The sequence below is a fragment of the Colossoma macropomum genome, unplaced genomic scaffold (assembly GCF_904425465.1).
Source record: "Colossoma macropomum unplaced genomic scaffold, Colossoma_macropomum, whole genome shotgun sequence".
Taxonomy (NCBI): Eukaryota; Metazoa; Chordata; class Actinopteri; order Characiformes; family Serrasalmidae; genus Colossoma; species Colossoma macropomum.
This window is the reverse complement of record NW_023494795.1, coordinates 41,369,292-41,395,509: the sequence shown is the minus strand read 5'-3', so window position 1 is coordinate 41,395,509 and position 26,218 is coordinate 41,369,292. Positions and strand designations below refer to the sequence as shown.

General features: G+C 39.8%; 1 protein-coding gene across 3 annotated transcripts; it reads left to right on the top strand.

Moving 5' to 3' along the window:
- Positions 1–3,055: 3,055 nt before the first annotated feature.
- gtf2a1 (general transcription factor IIA, 1) lies at positions 3,056–25,986 on the top strand. Of its 3 annotated transcripts, none has more exons than XM_036582444.1 (10): positions 3,056–3,337; positions 4,835–4,936; positions 8,241–8,394; positions 9,510–9,574; positions 11,082–11,166; positions 11,415–11,548; positions 17,470–17,571; positions 18,599–18,886; positions 21,122–21,211; positions 24,276–25,986. In XM_036582444.1, exons 1-10 carry the CDS (start codon positions 3,308–3,310, stop codon positions 24,381–24,383), a joined length of 1,158 nt encoding a protein of 385 aa, XP_036438337.1. In that variant the 5' UTR covers positions 3,056–3,307; the 3' UTR covers positions 24,384–25,986. The 3 variants fall into 3 exon arrangements, with proteins under 3 accessions (XP_036438337.1, XP_036438338.1, XP_036438339.1); XM_036582445.1 differs by lacking the exon at positions 24,276–25,986 and adding an exon at positions 22,420–23,386; XM_036582446.1 differs by lacking the exon at positions 3,056–3,337 and adding an exon at positions 4,193–4,211.
- The last annotated feature ends 232 nt before the right edge of the window (positions 25,987–26,218 follow it).

Below are 26,218 nucleotides of genomic sequence, written 5' to 3'. Positions count from 1 at the left end.
AATTCTGATGGGTTTCCTGAAACTTTTGACATAAAGCTCTTCATTAGTAAAAGAAAATACAGATTCAGTGAAGCTCATTGTTTATCTGCTTCACCCTCAATCATCTTCTCTCCTTGGTGTTTTCTAACTACCTAGAGCTGCAGCACTGCTCTGCCTCAGGGTGGCGCTGTAGCAGACTGGTTCACACAGTTTGTCCTTTATAGTCTAGAAACTGTAAATCTGCCCAGATTCCTCTGAAAAACCTTACAATGAGCTGCAGCCTATTTGTAAATCTGAAACTCGCCCAGTTTCCCAAGAGTTTGGTGTAAAGAATGACTGTTTCTCATTTCTCACACTGAAGACAGAAGAGGAGATGAGTAAGATCTCAGTTAATGTGCAGAAGAGCACATCACCAAACTAGAACAGTGCATTTTGTCATTTTGTTGCCATAGAGAGTAAGTTAGCAGCCAGCACAGCTGGCAATTTAGACACAGTTGTAAGTCAAGGCAAGGAGATACTCCTAAGCCATCTGGAAAAATATTAATTCCAAATGTGGCCAAAAAATATATTTGTTAAACATATATTTAAAATGCATTTATTTGTATTTGTTATTATATATGTTCAGTTGTATGTAGTTGTAATGAAGGTTACGGATGTAACTAAACAGTACTGACTTATGTGATCTGCATTGTACTTTACATTAACCATGTATGTATGCAGTAAGACACTCTCACACAATGTATTTCAAATAAACATGATATCAAATCATAACTGCATTTTCACAGAGTATCAATACCTACAACACCTACTTTTGTCATGTTAAAGGTTCATTTGCTAATATTTAAATTAAAATACTGGAATACAAATTCATTTCAAAAGGTCAGGTCAAAAGGTGCAGTTCAAACAGTGAAGTGCATTAGACAGGATTTTGGACATTTTCATACATTTTCAGGTGGATTTGATAAACACATTTTCATACATTTATTTTTGTATAGTACATTTCTATGTGTAATATTTCCCCATACATTTTAAAATCAATAACTTGGCAAAAAATTCTGAAATACATTTTAGTGTTAGGAATGTATTTGAGCATGGACTGCAATGTATTTAAAATGTATTTCAAATATATATAAATATATGTCCATATATTGTTTTTTTCCATATGGACAGGCAAGATTTAAACTCGCCATTGGTTGATGCAGATCTCATATTAAGAGGTAAACTATTCCCCAAATTGGGGGCAGCCACTGAAAACGCGCTTATGTTTTAATCAAGAGCGTGGGAGAGTGATCAGTGATTTATCGGTGGATGGGAGGGACCTACCAGAGGAATGAGGACCAGTCACATCCCAAATATACTGTTTTCTGTGGAAGTAGAGAAGCTATGACAGGTGACACTAGTCTAGTGGCAGCATTTTGGACAAGTTGCAGACGGGACAGTGAGCCGTTATAAAGGCAGATCATGAAATGAGAGGACTGATTTCAAAACAGAAATATGCCTCAGCGTAAGAAATTCAGGTTTCCTTAGACTGACGTGGCTGCAGTGGCGTGTGGCAGCAGAGGGTCATTCATAATTGAAAACATGCAGCCCTAATGATGAGCCCCCTCTCTCAGCGTCTGCACAACTGGAGCCACTCTGTTGCTACGCAACTATAGAAAGGACACGCAAGATGTTTGCGGGCTTCATATGAGTTTAATTGTGTAGTTTATTTTTGCCAAACAGTCCAAACAGTGACCGTTTAAGTCAGTTCAATGCGCTCCTGCTGTGTCTCCATTTAATGCATTGTTAGTAAGTCTGGCCTGAACGTTCAATTTCAGGCTTTAAGTACTCCTGACACTCTGAGTGAGCAGAGGAAATACAGTCAGATCCATGGAAATTTCGATGTGATAAATTATTATTATTATTATTATTATTTTTATTGGAGTTATAAGGGGAAATCCACCAATTTTTCAAAATTTCTACATAATTAAATGGTTGAGATGTAAACAGTAAACAGATTCACAGTGGTGGTGATAGGAACCAGACGTCCATCTCTATGTTATTCTGAGACCAGCTCTGTTAACTGAGATCAGATCTGTTATACTGAGATCAGCTCTGTTATTCTGAGATCAGCTCTGTTATACTGAGATCAGCTCTGTTATTCTGAGATCAGCTCTGTTACTCTGTGATCAGCTCTGTTAACTGTGATCGGCTCTGTTATTCTGAGACGAGCTCTGTTAACTGAGATCAGCTCTGTTACTCTGTGATCAGCTCTGTTAACTGAGATCAGCTCTATTATTCTCAGAGATCGGCTCTGTCTCAGCTCTGATTACTAGGTCAGATTCTGTGTTTGTGTGTAAAGGGCCTGTAGGGGTCACTGCTGACCTCGTTGTTAATGTGCTGTGTGCTGCCCTCATGTGGTGAAGTGCCGTTAGGACTCGTATTTACTCATTAATATGCACTGCTGTATTGTTTTTTTTAAAGAATTGGGTTAGCATCATCGCACAGCATGGACAGTTTGTCTCTGCTGGCCTGCTTAGGGGTCTAAAAACGTGTGTTTTTTAAGCACAAGAAAGCAAGGAAATTAAAGAAAGAAAACAGAAAATGATTTAGCAAGCAGACAATCCTCCTCCATTTTTAATATTATATTTTTACAACCATTATTACAGTTAGCACAACTTTATTTCTCTTTACTATTCGTTTTTTCTTTATTATTATCGCTCATTTTTGTTTATATATTGTTTATAAGTTCTTGTGTTATTTTATATTTTAAAGACTTTTAACTTGATTTTGTGCTCTTGTCATTTTATGCTTTTTTTACATTTCAATATTTTACTGTTAGTTTCACTTTTTCTATTGTTATTATTATTATGACTTTCTTAATGTGTAATTATTTCACCACATTCTTATTGCTTATATGATCTTCCATCATTTTATATTTTATTCTTTTTTACTTTGTTGTTATGTGTGATGATCTATTTGATCTCTGTTTTTTTCCCCCTAGCCGCATTTCACCATCCGGGTTCTTGTGTCTTCTTTTCTCGCGATACCGTGACGCGGCCGCACTCTCTAGCCGGCGCATGCGCAGCAGGTCGGTGTATGTGTATAAAGGAGCAGGGCGATCGGCGGCGGGACGGCGGGGGACAGGGCCCGGACCCGCATAGCAACAACATCAGCAATCTCACCATCAGCTCCTCACACAATCCTAATACTACCGTGTTCACACACCACCGGACAGCGCGCGGCCTCACCTACACACCTGTATGCGCGCGGCCGCTCGGGGTTTGAGGGTTTAATCAGAGCTGCAGCGGGGCGCGCGCTCGGCGTGTCTGGCGCTCCGCCCGCGGTAATGGCGAGCTCGGCTAACTCTAACCCGGTGGTAAGGAGCAGAACCGGGAGCGGGAGGGAACGGGAAGGGTCCTGGGGGGCAAGAAAAGTGCCCGGAAAACGGTCAAAAAGCAGCTTGTTTATTCGCCAGCTTCTTGTTCGAATTTCTTCATTCCACCTTAAATGGTGTAGCAGTTACAGTCGGGCGCCTCAGGCACTCGAATGTAACTGCCGCACCATTTAAGGTGGAACGGGAAAAGTCGAACAAGAAGCTGGCGAATAGGAAACCAACGTAACCCAAGCTCGGCCTTCCCTCTAATAAAAGTGTCCAGGCCTCTATTTGACGCAGTAGCAGCATTATTACTATATTATTATCACTATTAGTGTTACCATTATTATTATTACTACTATTGTTATTAGCGCTGTAGTCGTATGCATTGGCTGTCTGTCGGCGTGGATTCTCAGCTTCCAGCTTCCTCTAGAGCTGTTTGTTATGGACGCAATAACATGGATTTACGGATGTTTTTATATATTTATTGTGGCATTGCTTTTGCACATTTATACATTACATTAATACATTAACCCCCCCTCCACCCAGTTCTCAACCCAAAGAAGGCACTAAATAGGGAAAGCAAAGCAGACGGACAGAAGCCGTCCGTGCTGGAGTTCGCTCCTCCGCTCCTCTGACCCTCCTCCCCGAGCAGCCCGGTTATATACGGCCCCGCAGCCGCCCTAATATCCACCCAGGCCGGGATGGGAAGGCGCAGCTCCGCGCCACGTCACCACCGGAGCTTTAAATAGCAGGAGGAGGGAGGGGGAGAGGGAGACTGGACACCGGGGACTGGACACGGCGAAAACAGTGCCTCGTTGCACTCCTTTGTCACTTCCCTGTCTTATTTTTCTCTTATTTTGCCTTATTTTTACTTGTAAAGCCCTCACGTTTCTTCTAATGCTTAATATACTCTTTAACAAGATGGTTCTTTAGTAAATCGTTCTGTTTAGAACCATTTGCATGCTTAAATGTTTTTTATATGGTAAAATGGTTCCTCAGATGGAGAATGGTTCTGTATAGCACCAAAAAGGGTTTTGCACTCTTAAAGGTGGTTCAAGGGTTCTTTAGTACAGGGAGTGGTTCTATTTAGAACTGTCTGAGTGCTTAAATGATTCTCTGCATAGTGAAATGGTTTTTCAGATTGATGAATGTGTTGATGCCTTTTTGAAAATGGTTATATATGGTACCAAAAAGGGTTCTGTTATGATGTCAAGAAAAAAAAAACTTTTTTGGTGCTATGTAAAACCATATACAAAAAGGTTCTGTATAGAACCATATACAGCACATTATCCATCAGTTTGAAGAACCATTTTGCCATGCAAAGAACTATTTAAGCATGAAATAGTTCTATACAGAAGTCAAGAACCATTCCCTTTACTAAAGAGCCATCTTTGTATTGCTGTATTTTATTTTTATTATATTTTGTCAGTTAAATCTGATCTGTTGAAAGCAGGCCGCTCCAGTGGTGCGTTCATCTGTTCTTGCTTCTTCTTCCAGCCTAAACTCTATAGAAGTGTGATGGAAGATGTGATCAATGAAGTGCGAGAGCTCTTCCTGGATGAAGGCGTGGACGAGCAGGTTCTCATGGAGCTCAAAACGGTAAATGAGCTGGTGACACTTTATATTGTCCACTCAATCCCTGTTCATGACTCAGGCTTACATCATTCATCTTAATATCTACTATCTAGTACATGTTTTAGATGTTCTGTTTTCCATAGTGAGGTAAATGTAACTTACTGACATCTGTAATGTATATGACTGATTTACACAGTGTGAGAAATCCAGATGTGAATTACAGATGGGTAGCAGAGTGTGCTTAAGCAGTGTGTTCAGCTGCTCACAAGCAGAAAATAGGATCTGAACATTAAATTCAGTCAGTAAGTTCACCCCAACCATCTACATAGTTAAGACTTAAGGTTTAATATTACCTGGGGTTATTTATACAGCTCGTTTTATAGCACAGGATTAATGTGATTTGGGATCATTTCTTCTATTGGTGTTATAGCCAGGGAGTAATATAACCTGGGATTATTTCTATGACTTGTTTGTATCGCAGGATTAGCATGACCTGGCTGTCATTCTATGGCTTGTTTTTTAGCATGAGATCAATATAATCTCTGGTTATTTTGAAGGTTAGAATTATAGCACAGGATTAATACAACCTGGGATTATTTCTATAACTTGTTTGTATCGCAGGGTTAGCAGAACCTCGCCCGTCATTCTATGGCTTGTTTTGTAGCATGAGGCTAATATAACCTTTGGTTATTTCGAAGGTTTGAAAGATAGCACAGGATTAATATAACCTGGGATTATTTCTGATTTCTTTTTATCGCAGAATTAACACAAACTGGCCATCGTTCTATGGCTTGTTTTATTGCATGGGATTAATATAACCTGGGGTTATTTTGAAGGTTTGAGTTATAGCACAGGGTTAATATTACCTGGGATTATTTCTACATTTTTTTTTTTCTATTGCAGGATTAACATAATTTGGGGGTTATTCTTTGTCTTGTTTTGTAGCATGGGATTATAACATGGGATTATTTCTATGATGTGTTTGTGTCACAGAATTAGCATAACTTGGCCATCATTCTATGCCTTGTTTTATAGCATGGGATTAATATAACCTGGGGACATTTCGAAGTTATAGCACATGATTAATATTACCTAGGATTATTTCTATATTTTTTGTCTATTGCAGGATTAACATAATTTGGGGGTCATTCTATGGCTTGTTTTATAGCATGGGATTATAATCTAGGATTATTTCTATGATTTGTTTCTATAGCAGGGTTAGCATAACCCATTATGTCTTGGGATTAATATAACCTTGTGAGATTTGTATGTTTTATTTTTATAGCACAGGATTAATATAACCTGAGATTGTTTCTGCCGTTTGTTTCTGTCGCAGGATTAACATAATCTGGAGTAATTCTACAGTTTGTTTTATCATGGGATTAACATCACCCAGGATTATTTCTGCAATTTTAATATAACCTGGGGTTTTATCTGTAGTTTGTTTTATGGCAGGTAAATGCCATCTGAATTTTTATTGACATGGAAGAAGCCAGTCCTGACATGACTGAGTAATTGCATTACGCTACTTCCCCATGAAACCTGTCTGAATAGTACTTAAGTCTAATGTCAATCTGTAGTCAGAGCGTAATCCTGATTCTAGATCTAATCCTAGTGTTCTGAAGCATCACCTGATAGTTTGTAAAACGTTTTTTGCTTATTCTAGATTTAGAAGCTGCCTGCCATATAAATTACTGTATGGTCCAGTCAGTAATTTCAGTGTCTGCTGCTGATCAGTAACAGTTCTTTTCTGCAGTTCAGTTTGTAGTGTTTGTTTGTTTGCTTTTGCGCAGCCCTCCTGTTTATATTTCTCCTCTTTTTGTTACCTGCTGGGAGCCAAACGTTACTGCTGCCTCTTTAACTAGGGCACAGCTAGGGCCAAAATGGGACAAATTCCTGATTGATACATCTTTGGGAACTTCTTCCCAAACAAAACGTGAGCTGGAACTTGCTTCACACTTAGATACAAAATACTGCTTAATGTTGACCAGCCTAATAACAATAGGCTACAGTAGGAGAAGCTTGGAGGTTAACTAAAAGGAATTCCACTGATTTCTCAAATTACTGCATAGTTCAGTGATGAGATGTAAACAGTGATTCAGAGTGTTTTGGTGTGAAATAGTTCAGATTTCTTCACAGTGGTGGTGATAGGAACCAGGGGTCACCATGACTACAACACAAATATAGACATTTTATTTACTATCCAAAACCACCAGTGAACTTACACGAGTCTTCTGAGTTCCATATGGAATGTTGATGATGGAAAATAGTGGAAAATCTGAAATAATATGTTTTCTTTGGGGACTATTTTGCTTCACAGCGCCCTGCATATTATGTATCCCTCCACCATGAATAAATTTTAAGGTCAAAATCTTCTCAAAACTTTCATAAAACAGTGTCTCAGACATCAGGCAGTGAATTCATAACCATTTCATATAGTAACTTTCTGTGAGGGAGCTTTTAGAGGTGGACGTCTGGTTCCTATAACCACCACTGAGCAGTTCTGACTGCATTTCACACCAAAACGCTCTGAATGATTTTGTTTACGTCTTAACCACTTAATTATGCCATGCAAACATTTACTAAAATCAGTGGAATTCCCTTTTAATACGGTAGTCTTTAGCCATACTTTGAGGAGCGATGAGAGATTCTTGTTTGAAGCAGCTTTCTGTGTTACTCGCTGTCCTGCGGTGGGTTATTAGAGTGATTAATAGACTCTTCAATCTGTGGGTTAAGTTTAAACTTCAAATTGAAAGTGGCAGACTTTCAGTGTAATAGGACATTCAACAATTTCTAATTACTGTAAAACTAAACTATATCAGGATGCGTAAACCTGCACACAGAGAAAGTAAACAGTCAAATATCTTTATAGCACAAAAATATGAATCTTATAAAGATTACAAAGGGCTACTGGGGTCAAGAGATCTTAATGATTAGTTTGTCTTATTGATTCCGCTTCATTTTGATGATTAGTGTTAGTTATTGTGGTTATATTTATTCCTATTTGTTGTAGTGCAAAAATAATTTAAACCAAGCAATTGCATGTAATATTTAATTGGAAAGTATAAATGACACTCTGGTGGGTAGTGTGACTCCAAAAGCCCTAACTTGGAAGTAGTTCTTCCTGCTACTGACCACATAATTATAATAATTGCTTTCTCTACAGTGTTTGAATTGCATTTATTGTGACTTAAGTGGGGGGAAAAAAGACAAAGAAAAGGCAGTGAGCCATCAACAACTGATGCCATGTCTAGGGAAAACACTAGAAGCCTGTTAGGAGTTATGTGACCTGCGTAATCGATGTTAAATCTTCTCTGGTGTGCTGCAGCTGTGGGAGAGTAAGCTGGTGCAGTCGAAGGCCGTGGACGGCTTCCACACGGAGGAGCAGGGAGCTCTCCAGGTGCAGCAGCAGGTCCAGCAGGTTCAGCAGACTCAGCAGCCCAGCCAGCCACAGCAGGTCCTTCTGCCTCCAGCCCAGCAAGGTCAGGACCACACGCACTCACGGTGCACTCAGGTGTTTGCTGACTGATGTGGTCTGCCTGCATCTGATGCTTAATGTTATTTACATGCTTGCATTTACATGTTTGTTGGTCAGTTAGTTTTGCTGAATCCATGTATCAGAGTTCACGTTCTAGTGGTGATGCAGCAGTCGTTAGAGGTGGAAGGTGTCTAGCTATAAAAGTAAAAATAGGTATTACAGTAGCTGTAAATATCTGGCCTTTTTCTGTAAGGTAAGAATGAGCCTTGTCATTTTTACACAGAGGGCTTATAAAAAGTGTTTAATAATAAGAAGAGAAAATGGTATCTGTTATTTTAATATTATTAGTCGTAAATTACTGTTATTCATTTACTTTTTTCATATCTTATTGTGTGAATTATATGAAATAGTGATATATTTGAGTTCATATTATCCACCCCTACTCATGCGCTCTGCCGGATTTGCGACTGGCTCAGCCATTTCTACTTTGTGAAACTCTGAAGTTCAGGAGTTTGAGTTTGCATTGCTATGGCTTAAACAGATTTATCTGCCATTTTTGGGTGTGTGTTGACTTGATCCTGCACTACTCGAGACTCTCCTAAAACTTGAGCTAATACACAGCGGGGATTCCTTCGAGGGAAAATTAGTGATGCGTAGCTGTTAAGAGCATTATGAAAATTGTTTGTTTTTAAGATTAATTATAGTAATGAGGAAGATTTTTAACTACTCTGCTGAATTTCTTTGATTATCTGCAAGCGTATAATATATACTGGTCCCAAATATAAATGCAGCACATCAGGTTTTGCTCCCATTTTGCAGCTTGATTTAAAAAATAAGTAAATAAATAATCCAGTAATTATTTGAAGATATTTTTTTCTTAGATGTGTCACTGCTACAGGAAAATGGTCACACCAGATACTAATGTGTGTTCTGTTTCACGACCCACCTTGTTCTTTGTGTGGTTTTAGAAAAGTGTTTACTTTTGTTCAGTGTATTTTAAAACCGTAAGAACATCCCTGTTTTTTCGAGCACTTGGTTAAAGTGATTTTGTTTCACTATCAAATTTGCCTGAACTTATCAGACTTCCTTTTTTTGTGCTTTCTGCTGTTCTCCTTTCAGCTCCACAGCAGCAGGTGATTGTACAGGATCCCAAAATCCTGCAGCACATGACTGCTACTGGCATGGTGAGTGCATCAGCAGCACGTCAGCTTCCATACTCTGGTTATTGTAAAACAGGAGTGAGTTCAGCAGTGTTTTGTGCAGGAATCACTTAGGCGGCGTTCACACCCCAAAGAAATGTCTCCAATCTGTTTTCTCTTCAAATGAGATTTTTTTTTCTTTTGTTGGCCTGTTCACAATATCTTCTTAACGTGATCTGTATCCGATATTAGCCTGAACAGATCACGCTCCTAAACTGACCTGCATGCTCAAAAATGCTTCACATGGTGCCCTCATTCAGAGGTAAACAATGAAGTCGAAAGTATCATCTTCACCAGCATCACGAGAGCTAATAAGTTTCTGATGGCTCACAGCTGGGCTCATCACCCAGAATGTGTTCAAGCTCACTGTGAAAAGGGCACATTATTCAGCCAGGACCACTTTGGTTTGTGTTTTCGGTTTCTTTAAACTTTGCTTTCAGATGTTTAACTTTTCTTTGGCACTGCAGCCTCGTTCTCCTCTTGCTTTGCTCTGGCAGTGTTCTTACGGAATCTCTTCTAACACGAAGCATTTTCGTTAAGCGTCTTCTAATTTTTTGTGCAGAAACATCAGCCCGAATATTTGAGGTCTCAGCAGCACGAAATCATGACGAACTTAAAGTTGGATTCATGTAAAAGTCATATGAATTCCAATCTGGCTGTTCAGACTGAGTCGCATAGCGGATACGTATTGGATTTCAGTACCATATATGAAAGTGAACCAAATCAGAATTCAAGATCAGGTTGAGTGTGTTTTGCTGTTCACACTTGTGCACAGTACACAGCTGTGCTGCATATGAAGAAAAACATCAGGTCTGGGCCACTTTTACCTGCTGTGTATAGCCTTGGAGCCTTTGTGAGTGTTAGAGCTGCCCTGTCCGTTTCAGAGTGTCCTTGGAGGACTGAAGGCCACCTGCACACCAGCTGCGTCACGTAGATACAGTTTGAAGCACAGCTACGCAACATAGTATGTGTTGCATTAAGATTAACATCAAGCTCAAGTTCATTTTGCAGTCTACTCGTATAAATACAGGCATGAATTTCAGGATGGAGAGATTAAGCTGCTTTGTCTTTTGTAAATGGATGTTTAGCCTAATGGTTAAGTCACTTGTGGGAGAGCAGCATTCAGTCCCAGAGCAGAGAATCACTCATTAGGCTTTTAACGGTGTGTTGATAACGTAATGACATCTCTCTGGCGCTGCTAATTTGATCTCTCATCGCAGCTCTTAATAATGTTTGTGATAACGATAAAGATTTATTATAGTGTTGTATTTGTCTGTTAGTGTACTTTTACATGAAAGTTGGGCCTTTTGATGCATCAATGAAAATCCTTAATTGGAACAGCTCTAGTTAGAAACTATCAGTAGCTTGTAGCCTCAGTAGCTCATTTAGTGGATTTCATATGATGGGACTAAGCAAATTCTGCTTTCTGCATTTGTGAGTGTAACTGATGTTGTCTGGCCTTAATTTATGAAGTGTGTTATTGTATTAATAGAGTGCAGCTGCCTCAGCGGCGACCCTGGCATTGCCTACAGGAGTGGCTGGTGTTGGACCCTACCAGCAGATCATCACCAGTCAGGGTAAGAACCATGTGCTTGTATCTGAAATGGTACTATACTGTGGTAGTACTATAGTATTACATAATTCTAACTGGATTTGCACTGATGGAGGTCATTCTCATTTTTTTTCAACCATTCTGAATCTCGAGTCGTTTTCAGTAGGTCTGACTGGACAGAGGTCTTCGTGATTAGCGTCTCCATCGGAGTAATTGGATTGTTGAGCTGCAGATTACGGTGGATTAAGTGATGTGTTTGTGTTTGGTGTTCAGGTCAGATCCTGCAGGTGGTGAGGGCCGCTAATGGAGCTCAGTACCTCATCCAGCCTCAACAGCCCATTATGGTCCAGCAGCAGGTCCTGCCCCAGATGCAGCCGGGTGGAGTTCAGGCCCCAGTCATTCAGCAGGTACAACAAAACCATGGCATTTATTGACCCTGTGCCTATTTGAGTTACCATGGTAACAGCCCCCAGTGACAGTAAAAACTCCTTTACATATTTGTTCATTTGATTTTATTTTGTTCAAAACACAGCAAGACACTAGAATTTACACACATGAACACAACATTTAAACATGTTGGGTGATGTCCTGCATTAATACCACATTTATTATGTGTAACAGGTGAGATTGTTGTAGAAACATCTGTTTTAAATGCCTCTTACTAGATTAATTACAGTTTTGTGGGCAGATTAAAGATGACAACCACAAATTTGCTGAACTTACTGAGCTGCCGTATGATTACCGGAAGAACAAATGCATTAAAGGGGAATTCCAGTATTACATTTTTTCCAACATCTATGCATAATTGTGTGTTTGAGATGTAAATTGTAAAGTGATTCAGAGTGGTTTAGTGTAGGGATGCACCGATCCAACTTTTGCAGTTCCGATACCGATACATAAACTTTACATATCGTTTGATATCTGATACCATTGTTGAATTAATAAACCGTATACCTCACCATGTGGGAGAGACTTAAGGCATAAGGATTAACTTAAACATTACTTTACTAACTTTGTAAAACAAAATATAACAAATTAACACATAGATATAAATGTACTAAATTGCTATTTATTTGTCACTAAAATAAAAAACAATTGTGCAGGACCTTGACACAGCATTCAAATTCAAAATAAAAAAGGAGTCAAACTTCTTAAAATATATTGAAATAAATAAAATATATCAGCCAAAACTGAAAATAAGTAGCTTCACTTTGTCAAACACACAGACAGTAATCCATCTTATTTTTAAATATTTAGTGTAAACAGTAATTCAAAATAAAATCTAGCAGCTAAACTTCAGAATAAATAAGTTACTTCGTCAAACAAACAAGCAGTAATCAAACATTGTGAACATGTAAACACTTAGTGCGGTCTCACACCACTCGCAGCCTGTGGTTGCCCTGAATGATCACTTAAGCAGCAATGGCATGTTCTTTCTCATGAAAACAAGCATTTCTGCTCTCTCTGCTGTAAGTCTGTTTCTTTTCTCATCCACAATGTTGGAAACTGTGCTGAACAGTCTCTCACTTTCTGCACTAGTGCAGGGGGCACAGGGATATTTTGTGGCAGTGGCAGCAAGACAAGGTAACGGATCTTTGACTCTCCAGTACTGGTATGGACTGTCTGAGGCAGTGATTGTTTTCTCAGTAAAAAATCTATGAAGATCAACAGCAGGGCTTGAGCTGCTTGCTGCACCAGGATCCTCACACTCCTCCAGAATTTGGTCCAATTCTTTCATAAAGCTGCTCTTGTCTGGTGCTGCTGCTGCTTCCACCTGAGGGGACTTTTCTGGTGGCTCTGAAGTCTCCAATGCTCCAGCTGTGCTGCTCCTCAAGACTTCTTCCTCAAGTTCCTTTGTTAGTGCATCTTTTGCACACTTTGCAGACTCTGCACTTGTAAAATATCTGACACTGAAATAAAACATTAGTTAAATATATAAAACACTGGTTAAAATGCACACCTCATTGTGACACTAAATTCTTGGATGTAACAATAAAACCTAAGGCTGATCAAAGTAATATAGACATGAAGTATGTATAAAAAGGATATATAATTTAATATTTTCTAATACAAACTTTTAATGCACATTATGGCATCTTATTGCATTGAAATTTGCAAGGTACTCTTAGTGGTGCTGTAGAAAGAGAAAGATTCTATAATGTAATAAGTTTAGAATCTTACCTGTCTTAATATCTCGGTTCCAGCAAGGTAGCAAGAGCGTAGGCAGGTTCATCTTCCACAGTGCCGAAGCGTTTGTTGACAGCTTGCAGCAGGGTCTTTTTCATTGTTTTAATGCCGGTATCTGCCTCGTCTTCCTTAGCCAGGATGCATTTGAGGGCAGTGACAGCTGGAATGACATCAGCGGTGGAGGAGGTGGATGAGCTTACTTTCCTAGTTAGCTCTTCAAAATGGTGCTAGAACAGTGTTAGTTTTTTCTAGCAAGGCCCACTGGTTAGCAGTCAGTGTCGTAGGGCAGGTCACGGTCAGCAGCGTAAGCACAAAGGACTCGCTTCTGTTCCAGAAGACTCTCTATCATAAAGTAGGTGCTATTCCATCTTGTCTTGATGTCTTGTTGCAGGCGTTTAGGTTGCATTTGCATCTGGAGCTGGATATCATGTAGCCGTGAATGTGCGAGTGGAGAATGTTTAAAATGTCCCACAATCTGCCTGCTGCTTGCAATGGCATCACTCGCACTCCGTTGTGACAGTAGTCCCTCGTTAATTACGAGCTGCAATGTATGAGCAAAGCAGCCTAAGCTACGCACTCCCATGTTGTCCATCGCCTTATTCATGTTTGCTAGCATTGTCCCTCAGAATGACGTGCACTTTGTTCAAGGGAATATGCCACTGATCAATCATTTCCCTGATGGCAGTCGAAATCGAGTCGCTGGTGTGTGTGTGATCCATTAAAGTTTTTTGCTTGGAGCATCGCACTGTGAGGCGTGAAACTTGTGTCTAATCAGTGGACAGTTAAGCTTAAAAGTGACATAGGGCACACGTTTGAGCTCCAGATATCTGTTGTGAAGCTCATTACTTTGACATCTTTTAACTGTTCTGATGTGTCCACACGCTTTCTTGTACAGTTCTGGCAGAGCGGTCTCGGAAAAATATTTTCGTGACGGTAAATTATACCTTGGTTCCAGGTGTTCAAGCAGGCGACGAAAGCCTTCATCTTCGACCACCGACATGGGTTACGCATCCAAAACGATGAATTCCAGAACTTTCGCTGTTATTTTTGTCGCCTTCACGCTGTCGGTTGGGAATTTTTCACGTCTTTGCAGTGCGTCCGCCAAAGTTAACTGTTTTGTCATATCGTCTCCTGCTTCTTTTTGTTTATTTGACTGTAACGTTGTGAACTCGGCGTGCTCTTTACCGTGGTACTTTTGGAGGTGCTTAATTAAATTCGTTGCATTGTATTTTGCAGCGCTACCACTACCCCTTGCAACATTTGTTTTGCAGATATTGCACGTCGCCGCCGAACTTGTTGGCGTAGCAAGCGTGAAATACCTCCACACAGCTGACTCTTTGGCTCGCTTCATGTTGTTCCTGTTTGTAGGTCAAGTCTACCGGCACGCTGCACACATGCTTCTGACGTATGGCGTAGCACGCATCGCAAACAAATTAAAGTGAAAGGATCGGTCCCATGGATCGGCCTAATTGTCCGATACCCAATCCAGCTAATTTTGTTAATATCGGGACCGATATCCGATCCTAATATTGTATCGGTGCATCCCTAGTTTAGTGTGAAATGGTTCAGATTTCTTTACAGTGGTGGTGATAGGAACCAAGGTTTGACATGACTACAACACACAGACATTTTATTTACTGTCCAAAACCACCAGTGAACCTACACGTGAGTTTTATGTGGAATGTTGATGGGAAAATAGTGGAAAACTTAGTTTTCTTTGGAGACTATTTTGCATCACAACGCCCTGCGTCTTGTGTCCCTCCACCGTGAACGGATTTTAAGGTCAAAATCTTCTCAAAACTATCATAAAACAGTGTCTCAGACATCAGGCAGTGAATTCATAACATTTCAGGTGATATCTTTGTGAGGGAGCTTTTGGAGGTGGACGTCTGGTTCCTATCAACACCACTGGGAACAATTTTGAGCATTTCACACCAAACCACTCTGACCCTGTTTACATCTTAACTGTTTAATTATGCAGAAATTTTGAAATGTTGGTAGGATTCCCTTTCAAGTTTTAACAGAGCTGATGGATTTGCTTGCAATTGGCAATTAAGTTGGCATATTACATACTTTCTATAATGCAATATGAGTGCCTTAATGTGAGAACGCTGCCAAGAGCATGATTGACTGAGATTTCTTTACAGTGGTGGTGATGGGAACCGGGAGTCGCCATGACTCCAACACACATATAGCAGTTTTATTTATTACCTGCGCCACAAAATGTGTATCTATAATCTCTGTTTCGCGAAAACCAGAATTTTTCCTTACTGCATGCATTTAGGCCAAGACCTACAGCACTACGGCTTTTTTATAGTTCAGGGAGAGCAAAATCAATTTAATCTGTATACAGCATAAATTAATTTTATGCTCATTCTTCTCATAAAGCAGAACACCTGATCTAGCATATGGTGCCGTGTGAAGGTCAGGTCTTTCCCTTCATGTGCTACAGCGCTATAGCAATTTTCAGTGTTTATACTTTATGTCTAATCAAATAACTAGAACAGCATACATCATAGTCTGGAGCTGAAGTGGTCGTTTCCCAGCTGGTCGTACAATTTATGGCAGTAAAGCGCTTAATAAAATGACCAAAGCGTAATTTCAGAGTCATTAGCAATAAAACGCACAGTTGGCGACAACTGCTGAAGGAGATTAACTTGTTTTCATGGTACAGCTGTAAACTCTCACACACACTGCCGCACTCCACACGGATCTACTGGAGAAGCATCAGAAACACTCTGAATACAGTGGTCATCACTCCATAACCTTGCTCTTTAAACACAAGAAAATAGTGTTGCAAATTATATAGAAATTCAATACTAAGAAGTGGCAAACAGCGTTGTTAGTTTTGAAATGTATTAGTTTTTCTTCAGTTTTTTTTGTTTTGGTTTTGATTTCAGTTTAGTTTGTTAGTTTTCAGGGTGTATTATCAGTTGTTTTATTTTCTGAAAAGTAATAGTTTTGACGTTTTGATTGTTTCAGTTTTAGTTTTTACCGTTATGATGAACGTTGTGATAGCAGGAATTTAAGTGTGTTGTGTTCAAGTTAACAGAGCAGACGGAGCTTAGCATGGCTCCAGCTTTTCTTAAAGACCAACAAAGAATTCCACATCTAAACTCTCATTTAACCACTGAAAAACTTGAAACTAAAGGCTTTTACACAGCAGTTCTGTTTTTACTTAGGTTTGCAGTGAACGTTTAGCTGTTTTTGATGTTTTTGAGAACTGCAGTTTATTTTTTTTTGCTACTAGTTTTTTGATGGTTTTAGTTTACTATAATGTTGGTGGTGAACAGTTTAGTATCACACCAAAGTAAAAATTCAGCCAAAAAAATGCACTTGGCCGAAAACCAAAACTGGCAAAAAGTCTGCATAAAATAAACCTACCAAAATTATTAGCAACATTCTGTACAGTATGTGCTACGGAATTCAGTGTTCTTGACTACAGAGAATGGCTGTTTTAATCACACTTTCATAATCATTCAAATTATTTGTGAAGTCTTAGACTTTGACACTTATAACTGTTCTCTTTTGTCTGAAAACCAAATGTTTTAATTTCAGTGCATCTACAACTCTATACTCCAGATTCCAGATACTTTTGAATACTTTCAACTCACACTTATTTAAATAAGATGGCACCATTTTGACATTGTTTTGCATCCATTCTTAAAAACAGAAGTTGAATTAAAAGAAATACCCACTTTTTGGTTCCCTTCTATGCCAGGATCTTTAAACAGTAGAAAAATTCTAAATGAGGGGTGTGGGTGAGTGTGAAGAACTTCAGGAAAAGTTTAAAGAGCAGCAGTGGCAAGGAGGAAGAAACCTTGAGAGGAACCATGACTCAAAAGACAAACCCATCCTCCTCTGGTCGACACCGGATAGCAAACAATAACACAAGCAAACTTAACAGAATATGATGTTAATATATAATATTAATATAATGAATATAGAGAAACAGAAACCACCTTGTGATTGGACAGAAGTGAATAGATTAACCAGTGATAACCAATGGCTGTTTGGAATAAAGGCTTTATTTCTTTAAGGTAATTTCTGCAAGGAGGGGTTTTATTTCTAAGCTAACTGTTAATATAGCTGACGGAGAACACTGTGAGGACACTTTGCTTTGTGCCAATGTGTGTTTTAGGTCCTGGCTCCTCTGCAGGGCGCCCTCCCTCAGCAGACAGGGGTGATCATCCAGCCCCAGCAGATCGTCCTCGCAGGGGGCAAAGTGCAGCAGAATGCTCAGGTGAGCATCTCACATTTCCACCTCCATCTATTGCTGGAATTTTGCCAACATTTAACAAGTTTGCTTGTATAATTAGGCCACGCCCATCCAGTTCTAATATTGGTCTGATGAGTGATTTTTTTTTTTTAAGCCATATTTTGTCATATTTCAAACATTTGTTTCATTTTCATCTTGCTAACACTCAACTTTAGCACAAAAATCACGTGGGACCTAATAAAGTTCCTTGAACAACTCTACAGATCTGATATTGTCAGTCAGGAAAATTATTCTGGTAGCTCACTTTCTGGTGGTGATTAGTCATAAAGCTGCAGACTGATGGGACCAGATCTGGTATTACTCCAGGTTTTAAAAGACAACGAAGTAGTCAGCAGAATTGCAGATACAAAAAAATCACTTACAGTGGTTTAAGAAAAAAGGAAAACTACATGTAAAAGATAATTATGCTTGCATGTACATGTGTTCTCTATGACGATACTGTGTTGGCGGTTGTACATTTTGAAGATTTTTGAGTGAAGACGAGGCAAAATGGCATTTTGTCTTACATTCCATTTGAAGTGGTGTTAAGGCCTTAAAGTATTACGTTCAGAAGTCCACCATTTGTGTAGTGTTATGTAGCAAATTTTGTCAATTAATTTCTACATTACCATTTTCCAACTTCTCTATCTCTTAAAAATAAACAGGCTGGTTTTGTTAGTTACTTTAAGACTGTGTATAAGCGAGCTCTGTTCTGATTGGGTGCCCTGTATTCTCAATTAAAAAGCCCTTGGGGTGGAAAAAAAAACCCACTGCTTCTAATTTCATTGTGAGTGAGCAGGTTTAAACATCTGTAGGCTGAATAGGTGGAGACATGACATGGGCTCTTTAGCTTTGATACCTTAAGACCCCCTGACAGTGGTTTAGTTTTTACTGTTTTTACACTGTTTACTGTTTATTCTGGTCAACTTTTTTTAAATGTGCTCTATAAATAATAATAAATAAAAAAAATACTTAGCAACATTTACAATATATTTAACTATATTTGTTTCAGGTCATGCAGGCAGCCATGGCTACTCAGGCGGGTCAGGGAGCTGCGCAGGTCCAGGCCCAAGGCCAGCCTCAGCCGTCGTCCCAAGCGCAGCCTGAGCAGCAGCAGCCAGCACCACAGCCGCAAACGCAGGCACAGCAGGCTGCCCAGCAGCAGCCCCCCATGATGCTGCAGGTGGATGGCGCCGGAGACACGTCCTCCGAGGAGGATGAAGAGGAGGAGGATGAGTACGATGAGGACGAAGATGAAGACAAGGATAAAGATGGTGGGGAGGATGGCCAGGTGGAGGAGGTGTGTATACTGAAACTGCTGTTTGGATTTTCCTTGTGGTGTATCATGGAAAGTCAAGGAGATAATATACAGACAAACCGTCAAATGCTGAAAAAGGGGAAATGCCACTGTCTTTTCAAAATTTCTGCACTGTAAACAGTCTTTCAGAGTGGTTTGGTGTGAAATGGTTGATTTGTAGAGACTCTTTACAGTGGTGGTGATGGGAACCAGGGGTCACCATGACTAACACAAGTATAGCCATTTTGTTTACTATTCAAAACCACCAGTGAACCTACACGTGTCTTCTGAGTTTTATATGGAATGTTGAGGATGGTAAAATAGTGGAAAATATGAAAAGTTTTTCTTTGCCGCACAGCTGCTTGCATGTACCTCTCACCTCTGAAATCTTCTCAAAACGATCATAAAACGTATTCTTATGGCAGCATATTCACAATCATTTCATGTAATGACTTTTTGTGAGGGAGCTTTTAGAGGTGGACGCAAAGTTTGCTGCAACGAAATATGTTCCTTAACCTGAGCACGCTGTCAAGAACACGATTGAGAAGTCAGAGATAGTTGGGCAGAAGCTTAGCTTTAGCTCATCTGAAGGGGCAGCATCTGTTAGTCACACTGATCAGGCATGAAAACCTAGCAGCAGTGACCAAAGGCCTTCCATTGGCTGTTGTCCTGTAAGAAAAGTTTTGATACGCGCGCGCGCTGTGTGTGTGTGTGTGTGTGTGTGTGTGTGTGTGTGTCTCTGTGTGTGTGTGCTGCTAAATTCCTTTGTGATGCTGAGTTTTATACATAACTGTGATGCATGATCACCTTTTCATCACTAATTTTTACGTTTTCTTCACAGTTAACTAAGTATCTGGTCAATAACTCAACAGATACTCCAGTGTCAAAATTAGGCTGGGCATACACTCCACAACTTCTTAAATCTTAAGATTTCTAAAACAGAGAGCATCATAAATTTACCAGTTTGTCACAGAATTTCATGTCTTTTTGTCGTGAGGACGCTCAGTAGACGACAGGGCAAAGAGAGAGTAAAACACACAAACAAGTTTGGGCTACGAATAAGAACTCAACCCAAAGATAACACAAAGATAAACTTACTGGACCTGTTTGTGCTTTTCTGCTCAGTGAAAGAACAAATAGGGGATTATGTGGTGAAGCGCTGAAATCACAGTGAGAGCTGGAAAAATATTTCACTACAAGCAGGGAGCTGAGCTGAAATTGTAAAGAGTGACCTGACGTTTGGATCAAACATTAAAAACATAACAGCCTTTTTCTGCTCGTTTCACATGCAGCTCTTCTGTCTCCTCTCCGCTGTTCTCTTCTCCTTTCTCTGCATGCTTCTAGCTCTCTGATTGGCTCTTTGAATCACTTGTTGAGTAAATTTCTGATCTTCTCACGCTACTGGACTTGTAAACATTTTGATTTGTAAATATCAAACATGTTTGATATTGGAGGGTCTCTGATCACTTCAGAGCTCGATCTGAGGGCGTTTCTCCTCTCGCAGTACCAGATCATCTGTGTGATCAGTCTCTTCCTATGGAGCTCCCGACCTGGACAATCACCTCAGATTGTCACAACAGGCAAATCAAGCTTAAAATGGGGCAAATAATTGTTAGGTGGGGGCCCAGGCTTAGCCAGAATGTCTGCAGATCTTTAAACTGCCTAAAATGCAATTACTCCTGTAAAGATGTTTGAACTTTGGTGTGTAGGTCAAATAAAAAAATAACTACATAGGGCACAATGTAATGGAATGACTCATACACACCAAACAGAGCCTTAAAGTAAATTTGCTGGTTATTGGCTTAATTCTAAGGGTCCATCATTGATGAGGTACCATAAGAAAGAGGGGCAGTCATTGGTTGGTAGGACACGCAGCACCTGTGTGATTGGGTGCAGATGTGACTGGAGATCTTATTTACCCTGATTCTGTTTATGTAGCACTGAGAAAAGTCTGCTGACTGAAATGTTTGCTGCCTTGTTTTTGCCTCACTTGTGCACTTTGCACTAGAGCTCCACATCTGGGATATAAAGAAGAACTTTTGATGTCTCAGCTTTAAATTTTTTCCCTTTTCTTGGCCCTTTTTTAGTGTCATTTGGTTACTTTTGCCACCTAGTAATTATCGACTGAATTAAATTGAGTGCAGAGAGGGCACAGAATGAGCAGAGCACAGACTGGGATTGGGACGCACTGCTTTTATAAGAATCTGTGTTAAATGTAAATCACCTTTGTCACTACAGGAACCGCTAAACAGTGGAGATGATGTAAGCGATGAGGAGGACCAGGAGCTGTTTGATACTGAGAATGTGGTGGTGTGTCAGTACGACAAGGTGAGGATGCGTTAACTTCATCAGTCCGATCTGAATCGCCTGAGTTTTACTTTTAATTTGTAATTATTGTATTGTAATTATTAGCTGGTTATGTATATTATATGTTTACATATCATGTGATTAGCATATTGAAGTGGAGAACCATAACTATTAGAGCTGGACCTTCAGTTTAGGCCATAAATGTCAAAACTTGGTCAAATACGAGAAAACACCTGTATGATAATTTCTACTAGCGGCCCTGTGATATTTTAGTAGTATGTTGGCGCCAAGTGAAATTTTTTGGCTGTTGTAGCTTAAATACAGATTTGCAGCTTGTAAGAGACATTATTTATGATTCACATGACATCTAAGGTTATATGTATAAGTTTTACAGTGACTCGGTAAAGAGTCCTGCATAGAGCTGCCGCCATTGTTTTCTATTCCTAACAACTAACCCAAACCTGTGTAGACTATAGCTTGTATTGAGTGAATGACATCTAGAGCTTGAGGTCTAGTAAGTGTAAGAGCTTTTAACTAGCTTGTTAGCTCAATTTTTGCATAATTCTGTTTGTGCCATGTAAACAAATTCATTGAGTGGTTTGGTGTGACAGTTGGTAGAGAAAGTTACTGTCGCAGATTTCTTTACAGTGGTGGTGATGGGAACCAGGGGTCACCATGTCTACAACACAAATATAAACTATTTATTTATTTATTTATTTATTTCAAAAAACACCAGTGAACCTACATGTGTCTGAGCTTTTCTATGGAATATTGATGAAATAGTGGAAAATTTGAAAAAAATCAATTTTCTTTGGAATTACTTTGCCTTGGAACACCCTGCATGTATCCCTCCACCATGAATGAATATCACAAAACTGTAGTAAAACATTGTCTGACATCAGGCAGTGTATTAATAACCATTTCATGTAATAACTTTCTGTGTGGGAGCTTTTAGAGGAGCTTTTTGAGACTGAATCACATCAAACCAAATTATTTGATTTAATACATTAATCACTCTAATTCTCTCCCTTCTATGTTTTTAATGTAGCTGTTCTTGACTGCGTTGTCTAGGGCTTAAGTTTCAGAACTGCCTGCTGTGCCGGGGAGACCGGGCTGAAACCATGTGAATCAGTGTGAAAGCTTGAGTTTCAGGATTGTTCTACAACGGCAGCTTTTTCTGCTGTAATGAAACCTGAGACTTCATGCGTATCATTTTCTCTCGTCGGCAGCTGTTGAGACAAGGGCATCCGGAAACTTTTGCTGTTGCTCCTGTCGACTGGCAACCAATGTGGGTTTGATAAAACTGGGCTGATATGGTCAAACATTCTGGTTCTTGTGAGGACTCTGGCTGCAGCGCTCTGGACTAACTGAAGCTTGTTAAGGCTTTTGCTGGAACATCTAGACAGCAGGGCATTACAGTAATCTGGCCTCGGGGTAATAAATGCATGAACTAGCTTTCTCTGCATCTTGTAGAGACAGTGTATTTCTTAAATCTGCAATATTGCAGAGATGCAGGAAGGCTGTTCTAGTAATATAGCTTGTCGTTTGTGTTGGAAAATCTTGGATATCGGGATCGAAACAGAATTCCCATATCGGTCCATCCCTACTAAAAGCCCTGTTGTCTAAAGTGCAGGGTGGGACAGGTGGGTGTCAGATGACTAGAGAGAGCGTGAAGGTGAATATGTATGAACAAGAGCAGAAAGGAGAGGAGGTGCCAGACTATATCACGACATTAAAAACCAAGGGAAGTATTTTATAGTGTATATGGACAGGGAGCCAGTGTAAACATTTGAGTGGGAGTTACGTTTTCATGGTCTGGTGTGTTTAAGAGCCCTAGCAGCTGAGTTCTGGACTTACTGCAGCTTCTTCAGACCACAGACAGGAAGCTCATAAAGAACAGCATTGCAGTAGTCAGGAGAGGAAGTAATAAATGCATGAATAAGGGGCTCAGCTACAGGATGGGAAAGAGGAACGCAACCTGGCAGTGTTCTTAAAATGAAGAATATACACTGATCAGCCATAACATTAAAACCACCTCCTTGTTTCTACACTCACTGTTCCCTTTATCAGCTTTACTGATCATATAGGAACACACTTGTAGTTCTACAGTTACAGACTGTAGTCCATCTGTTTCTCTGCATACTTTATCCTGTTCTTCAGTGGTCAGGACCCCCATGGACCCTCACAGAGCAGGTATTATTGGGGTGGTGTGTCAGTGTGTGTTGCTCTGATGCGAGTGGATGAGACACAGCAGTGCTGCTGGAGTTTTTAAACACTGTGTCCACTCACTGTCCACTCCATTAGACACTCCTACCTTGTCGGTCCACCTTGTAGATGTAAAGTCAGAGACGATAGCTCATCTGCTGCTGCACAGTTTGTGTTGGTCATCCTCCAGTCCTTCATCAGTGGTCACAGGACGCTGCCCACAGGACACTGTTGGCTGGATATTTTTGGTTGGTGGACTATTCTCAGTCCAGTAGTGACACTGAGGTGTTTAAAAACTCCAGCAGCACTGCTGTGTCTGATCCACTCAGACTAGCACAACACACACTAACACACCACCACCACGTCAGTGTTACTGCAGTGCTGAGAATGATCCACCACCCAAATAGTACCTGCTCTGTGGGGTCCTGAACATAAAACATTATTGGAAAATCCCCAATTGCAATTTTTTGACCAATATTGCGATTTAAAAATTAATTTCCAGGCCTTTTTTTTTTGTTAATATTTTTTTTTTTTTATTTCTAAAAATAGCAGAATATCCACTTTTTCTGGCATGAAGCTTGAACAGTGTGTCAGACTAACAGTTGTGATGGTTGTGATGTCACACATGCAGAACGTGGTGTTCTGTTGCTTCTGATTGGTCAAGCACCTCTACAGGCAGTTGACATGCTCTGTGTTATTAGTCTAATTTATTTTTTTAATTTGAAGCTAAAATATACTTGATGTATTATCATATAGAAATATGTAATAAAAATCGCAGCTTGATTTGAAAATTGCGTTCTTTAAAATTGTGAATTTGGATATAAAAACAATGAATCTTTCAGCCCTGCGATGGTAAAATTTTTCATTTTTCTTTTTCCAGATTCACAGAAGTAAGAACAAATGGAAATTCCACCTGAAAGACGGCATCATGAACCTGAACGGACGCGATTACGTCTTCTCCAAAGCCATCGGAGACGCAGAGTGGTAAAGCGAGTGGAGATGAAACAGACTGTCAGACGTACGCGCAAGACTCGAGACCTGGGACTGTTTAACCTTCAGGAGATGCAAGTGGTTTAGGGATGAGGAGAGACATCCCCCGTACGGTTGGGTGATACTTGAGCTGTGTTGAAGCCCCGTTTGTACGTCATTCGCATTTCAGTGGATCTCCAAAGACGGCCCGTTTTTAAATTTTTGATTTCCTTTTTTTCTTTTTGGTTTGTCTTTTGGACAGAAGTCCTTTGTTCTTCATAATGGTGAAATCTGAATGCCCAAAATGAACAAAAGTGTAAGTAGAGGCTGTCTTGAGCAGATTTGTAGTGCCTCGAACTAGCTGTGAAGCCCTCCTCTTCCTCCTCCCTGGCGTGTACTTTTAGATTACCGTGTGCTGTCGTTGGCTGTAACGTAGTTCCGAATAGACTTGGGTTCCCATTTTACGCTAATCCTGGACGTGGATTTAGCTGACCGCATAGTTTGTCTTTGAATTCCCTGTTTTTTCTGCAAAGCCATTACCATCTCCAGCCGTTATGCCCTCATTTGGATTTAAACAAAACACTAAAATGACCGCAGGCATCAAATTTAGTGCGATCTTTGTTTGCAGTGTTCGCAGCAAACGGTTTCAATCTTTTTCCTTCCAATAAACCAATTAGAAGACTAGATCTTCGTTTTCAGATGCTAGCTCGAGTTTTTGTGTCTAATACAGTATTTTCCGGCTGGTTAAAGGTTTGCACTGTCTGTGTGACGTGTGGTTACCATAGCATGCTTTAGTCCCATCAGCTTTAACCTGGCGTGTCTTTGTGTGCGTGTGGAGTCACTGCTCAACCACGTCTTTTAAGTACTCAAGACAAACCCTTTCGATGCTTTTAGTGATGTCAAACTTACGTTTTAATGTTTTGTTTTTTGTATTTATTCCTGAAAGCTCAGGCACCATCACGCATCGGGGATGAAACTGCACCACACTGTGCTCTTATGAAAAGAAGTGTTCCTTTTTTCTTTCCACTGTCCGCTGTAGAAGGTTACCGTGTGCTGTTCCGTCACGTCTGAAATTTTTTCCCTTTTTTTCTTTTCTTTTTAAAACGAACTGCTTGTATCTCTATTACTTTCATTTCTTCATACTTTTATTCACCAGTTTTGGCGACTCGAGTCCATTTATAAATGTATTTATATGCAGATTGTGGTCAAGTAGACGATGGAACAGCTTGTTGGGTTTTTTTTTTGGTTGAGATTTTAGTATCATCTGCTTGATTTTTTTTCAGTTTTATTTTGTTTGTGCCTTTTACTATTATTTCAGCTATCAGGTATTTGCGAAAATGCTAGATTTTTTTTTTTTTTAATAGAGTAAATCCTAAAAGATGACTGTACACTTGGCTTTGTTTTTATGATTGTTATAATAAACCATGGGCTGGAGCTGGTGTCTGATGCAACTCTGAGGAAACTGTGTCCTAAATTCTTATTGTTTTATCATAATTCACTACCGTGTGTTGGTAGGCTGTGTGTTTGGAATACCGATATTACATCTTGTTAGTATCTTCACATCCATGGATTTATTTTTTTTTCTCTTTGTACGACTTTAATTAAAGCATTATTAAAAATTGCCTCGCTTTCAAATGGTTTTGCAATCTGCAGAAAATAAGAATAAAACAGCGTGTCATCAGTCTGGCTTTGTTAGCAGTATTGAGTGTCCTACGGGACTTTAAAGGGCCCATATGCTGTATTTTTGAGGTCAATGGTCAAAGTTGCATGGCTGTTTTGTTTATGCGCCCCTTCCTTTAGGTGTGTGTCTCTGTGAGAGAGTGTATGCATATACATGTATGTACACTGATCAGG

What these genes read in the sequence shown, in the direction of transcription:
- gtf2a1 (XM_036582444.1), top strand. Translation starts at nt 3,308, where the DNA reads ATGGCGAGCTCGGCTAACTCTAACCCGGTG. An exon ending in TTCTCATGGAGCTCAAAACG is followed by an intron (nt 4,937 to 8,240) that starts GTAAATGAGCTG and finishes GGTGTGCTGCAG; the next exon opens with CTGTGGGAGAGTAAGCTGGT. An exon ending in TCTGCCTCCAGCCCAGCAAG is followed by an intron (nt 8,395 to 9,509) that starts GTCAGGACCACA and finishes TTCTCCTTTCAG; the next exon opens with CTCCACAGCAGCAGGTGATT.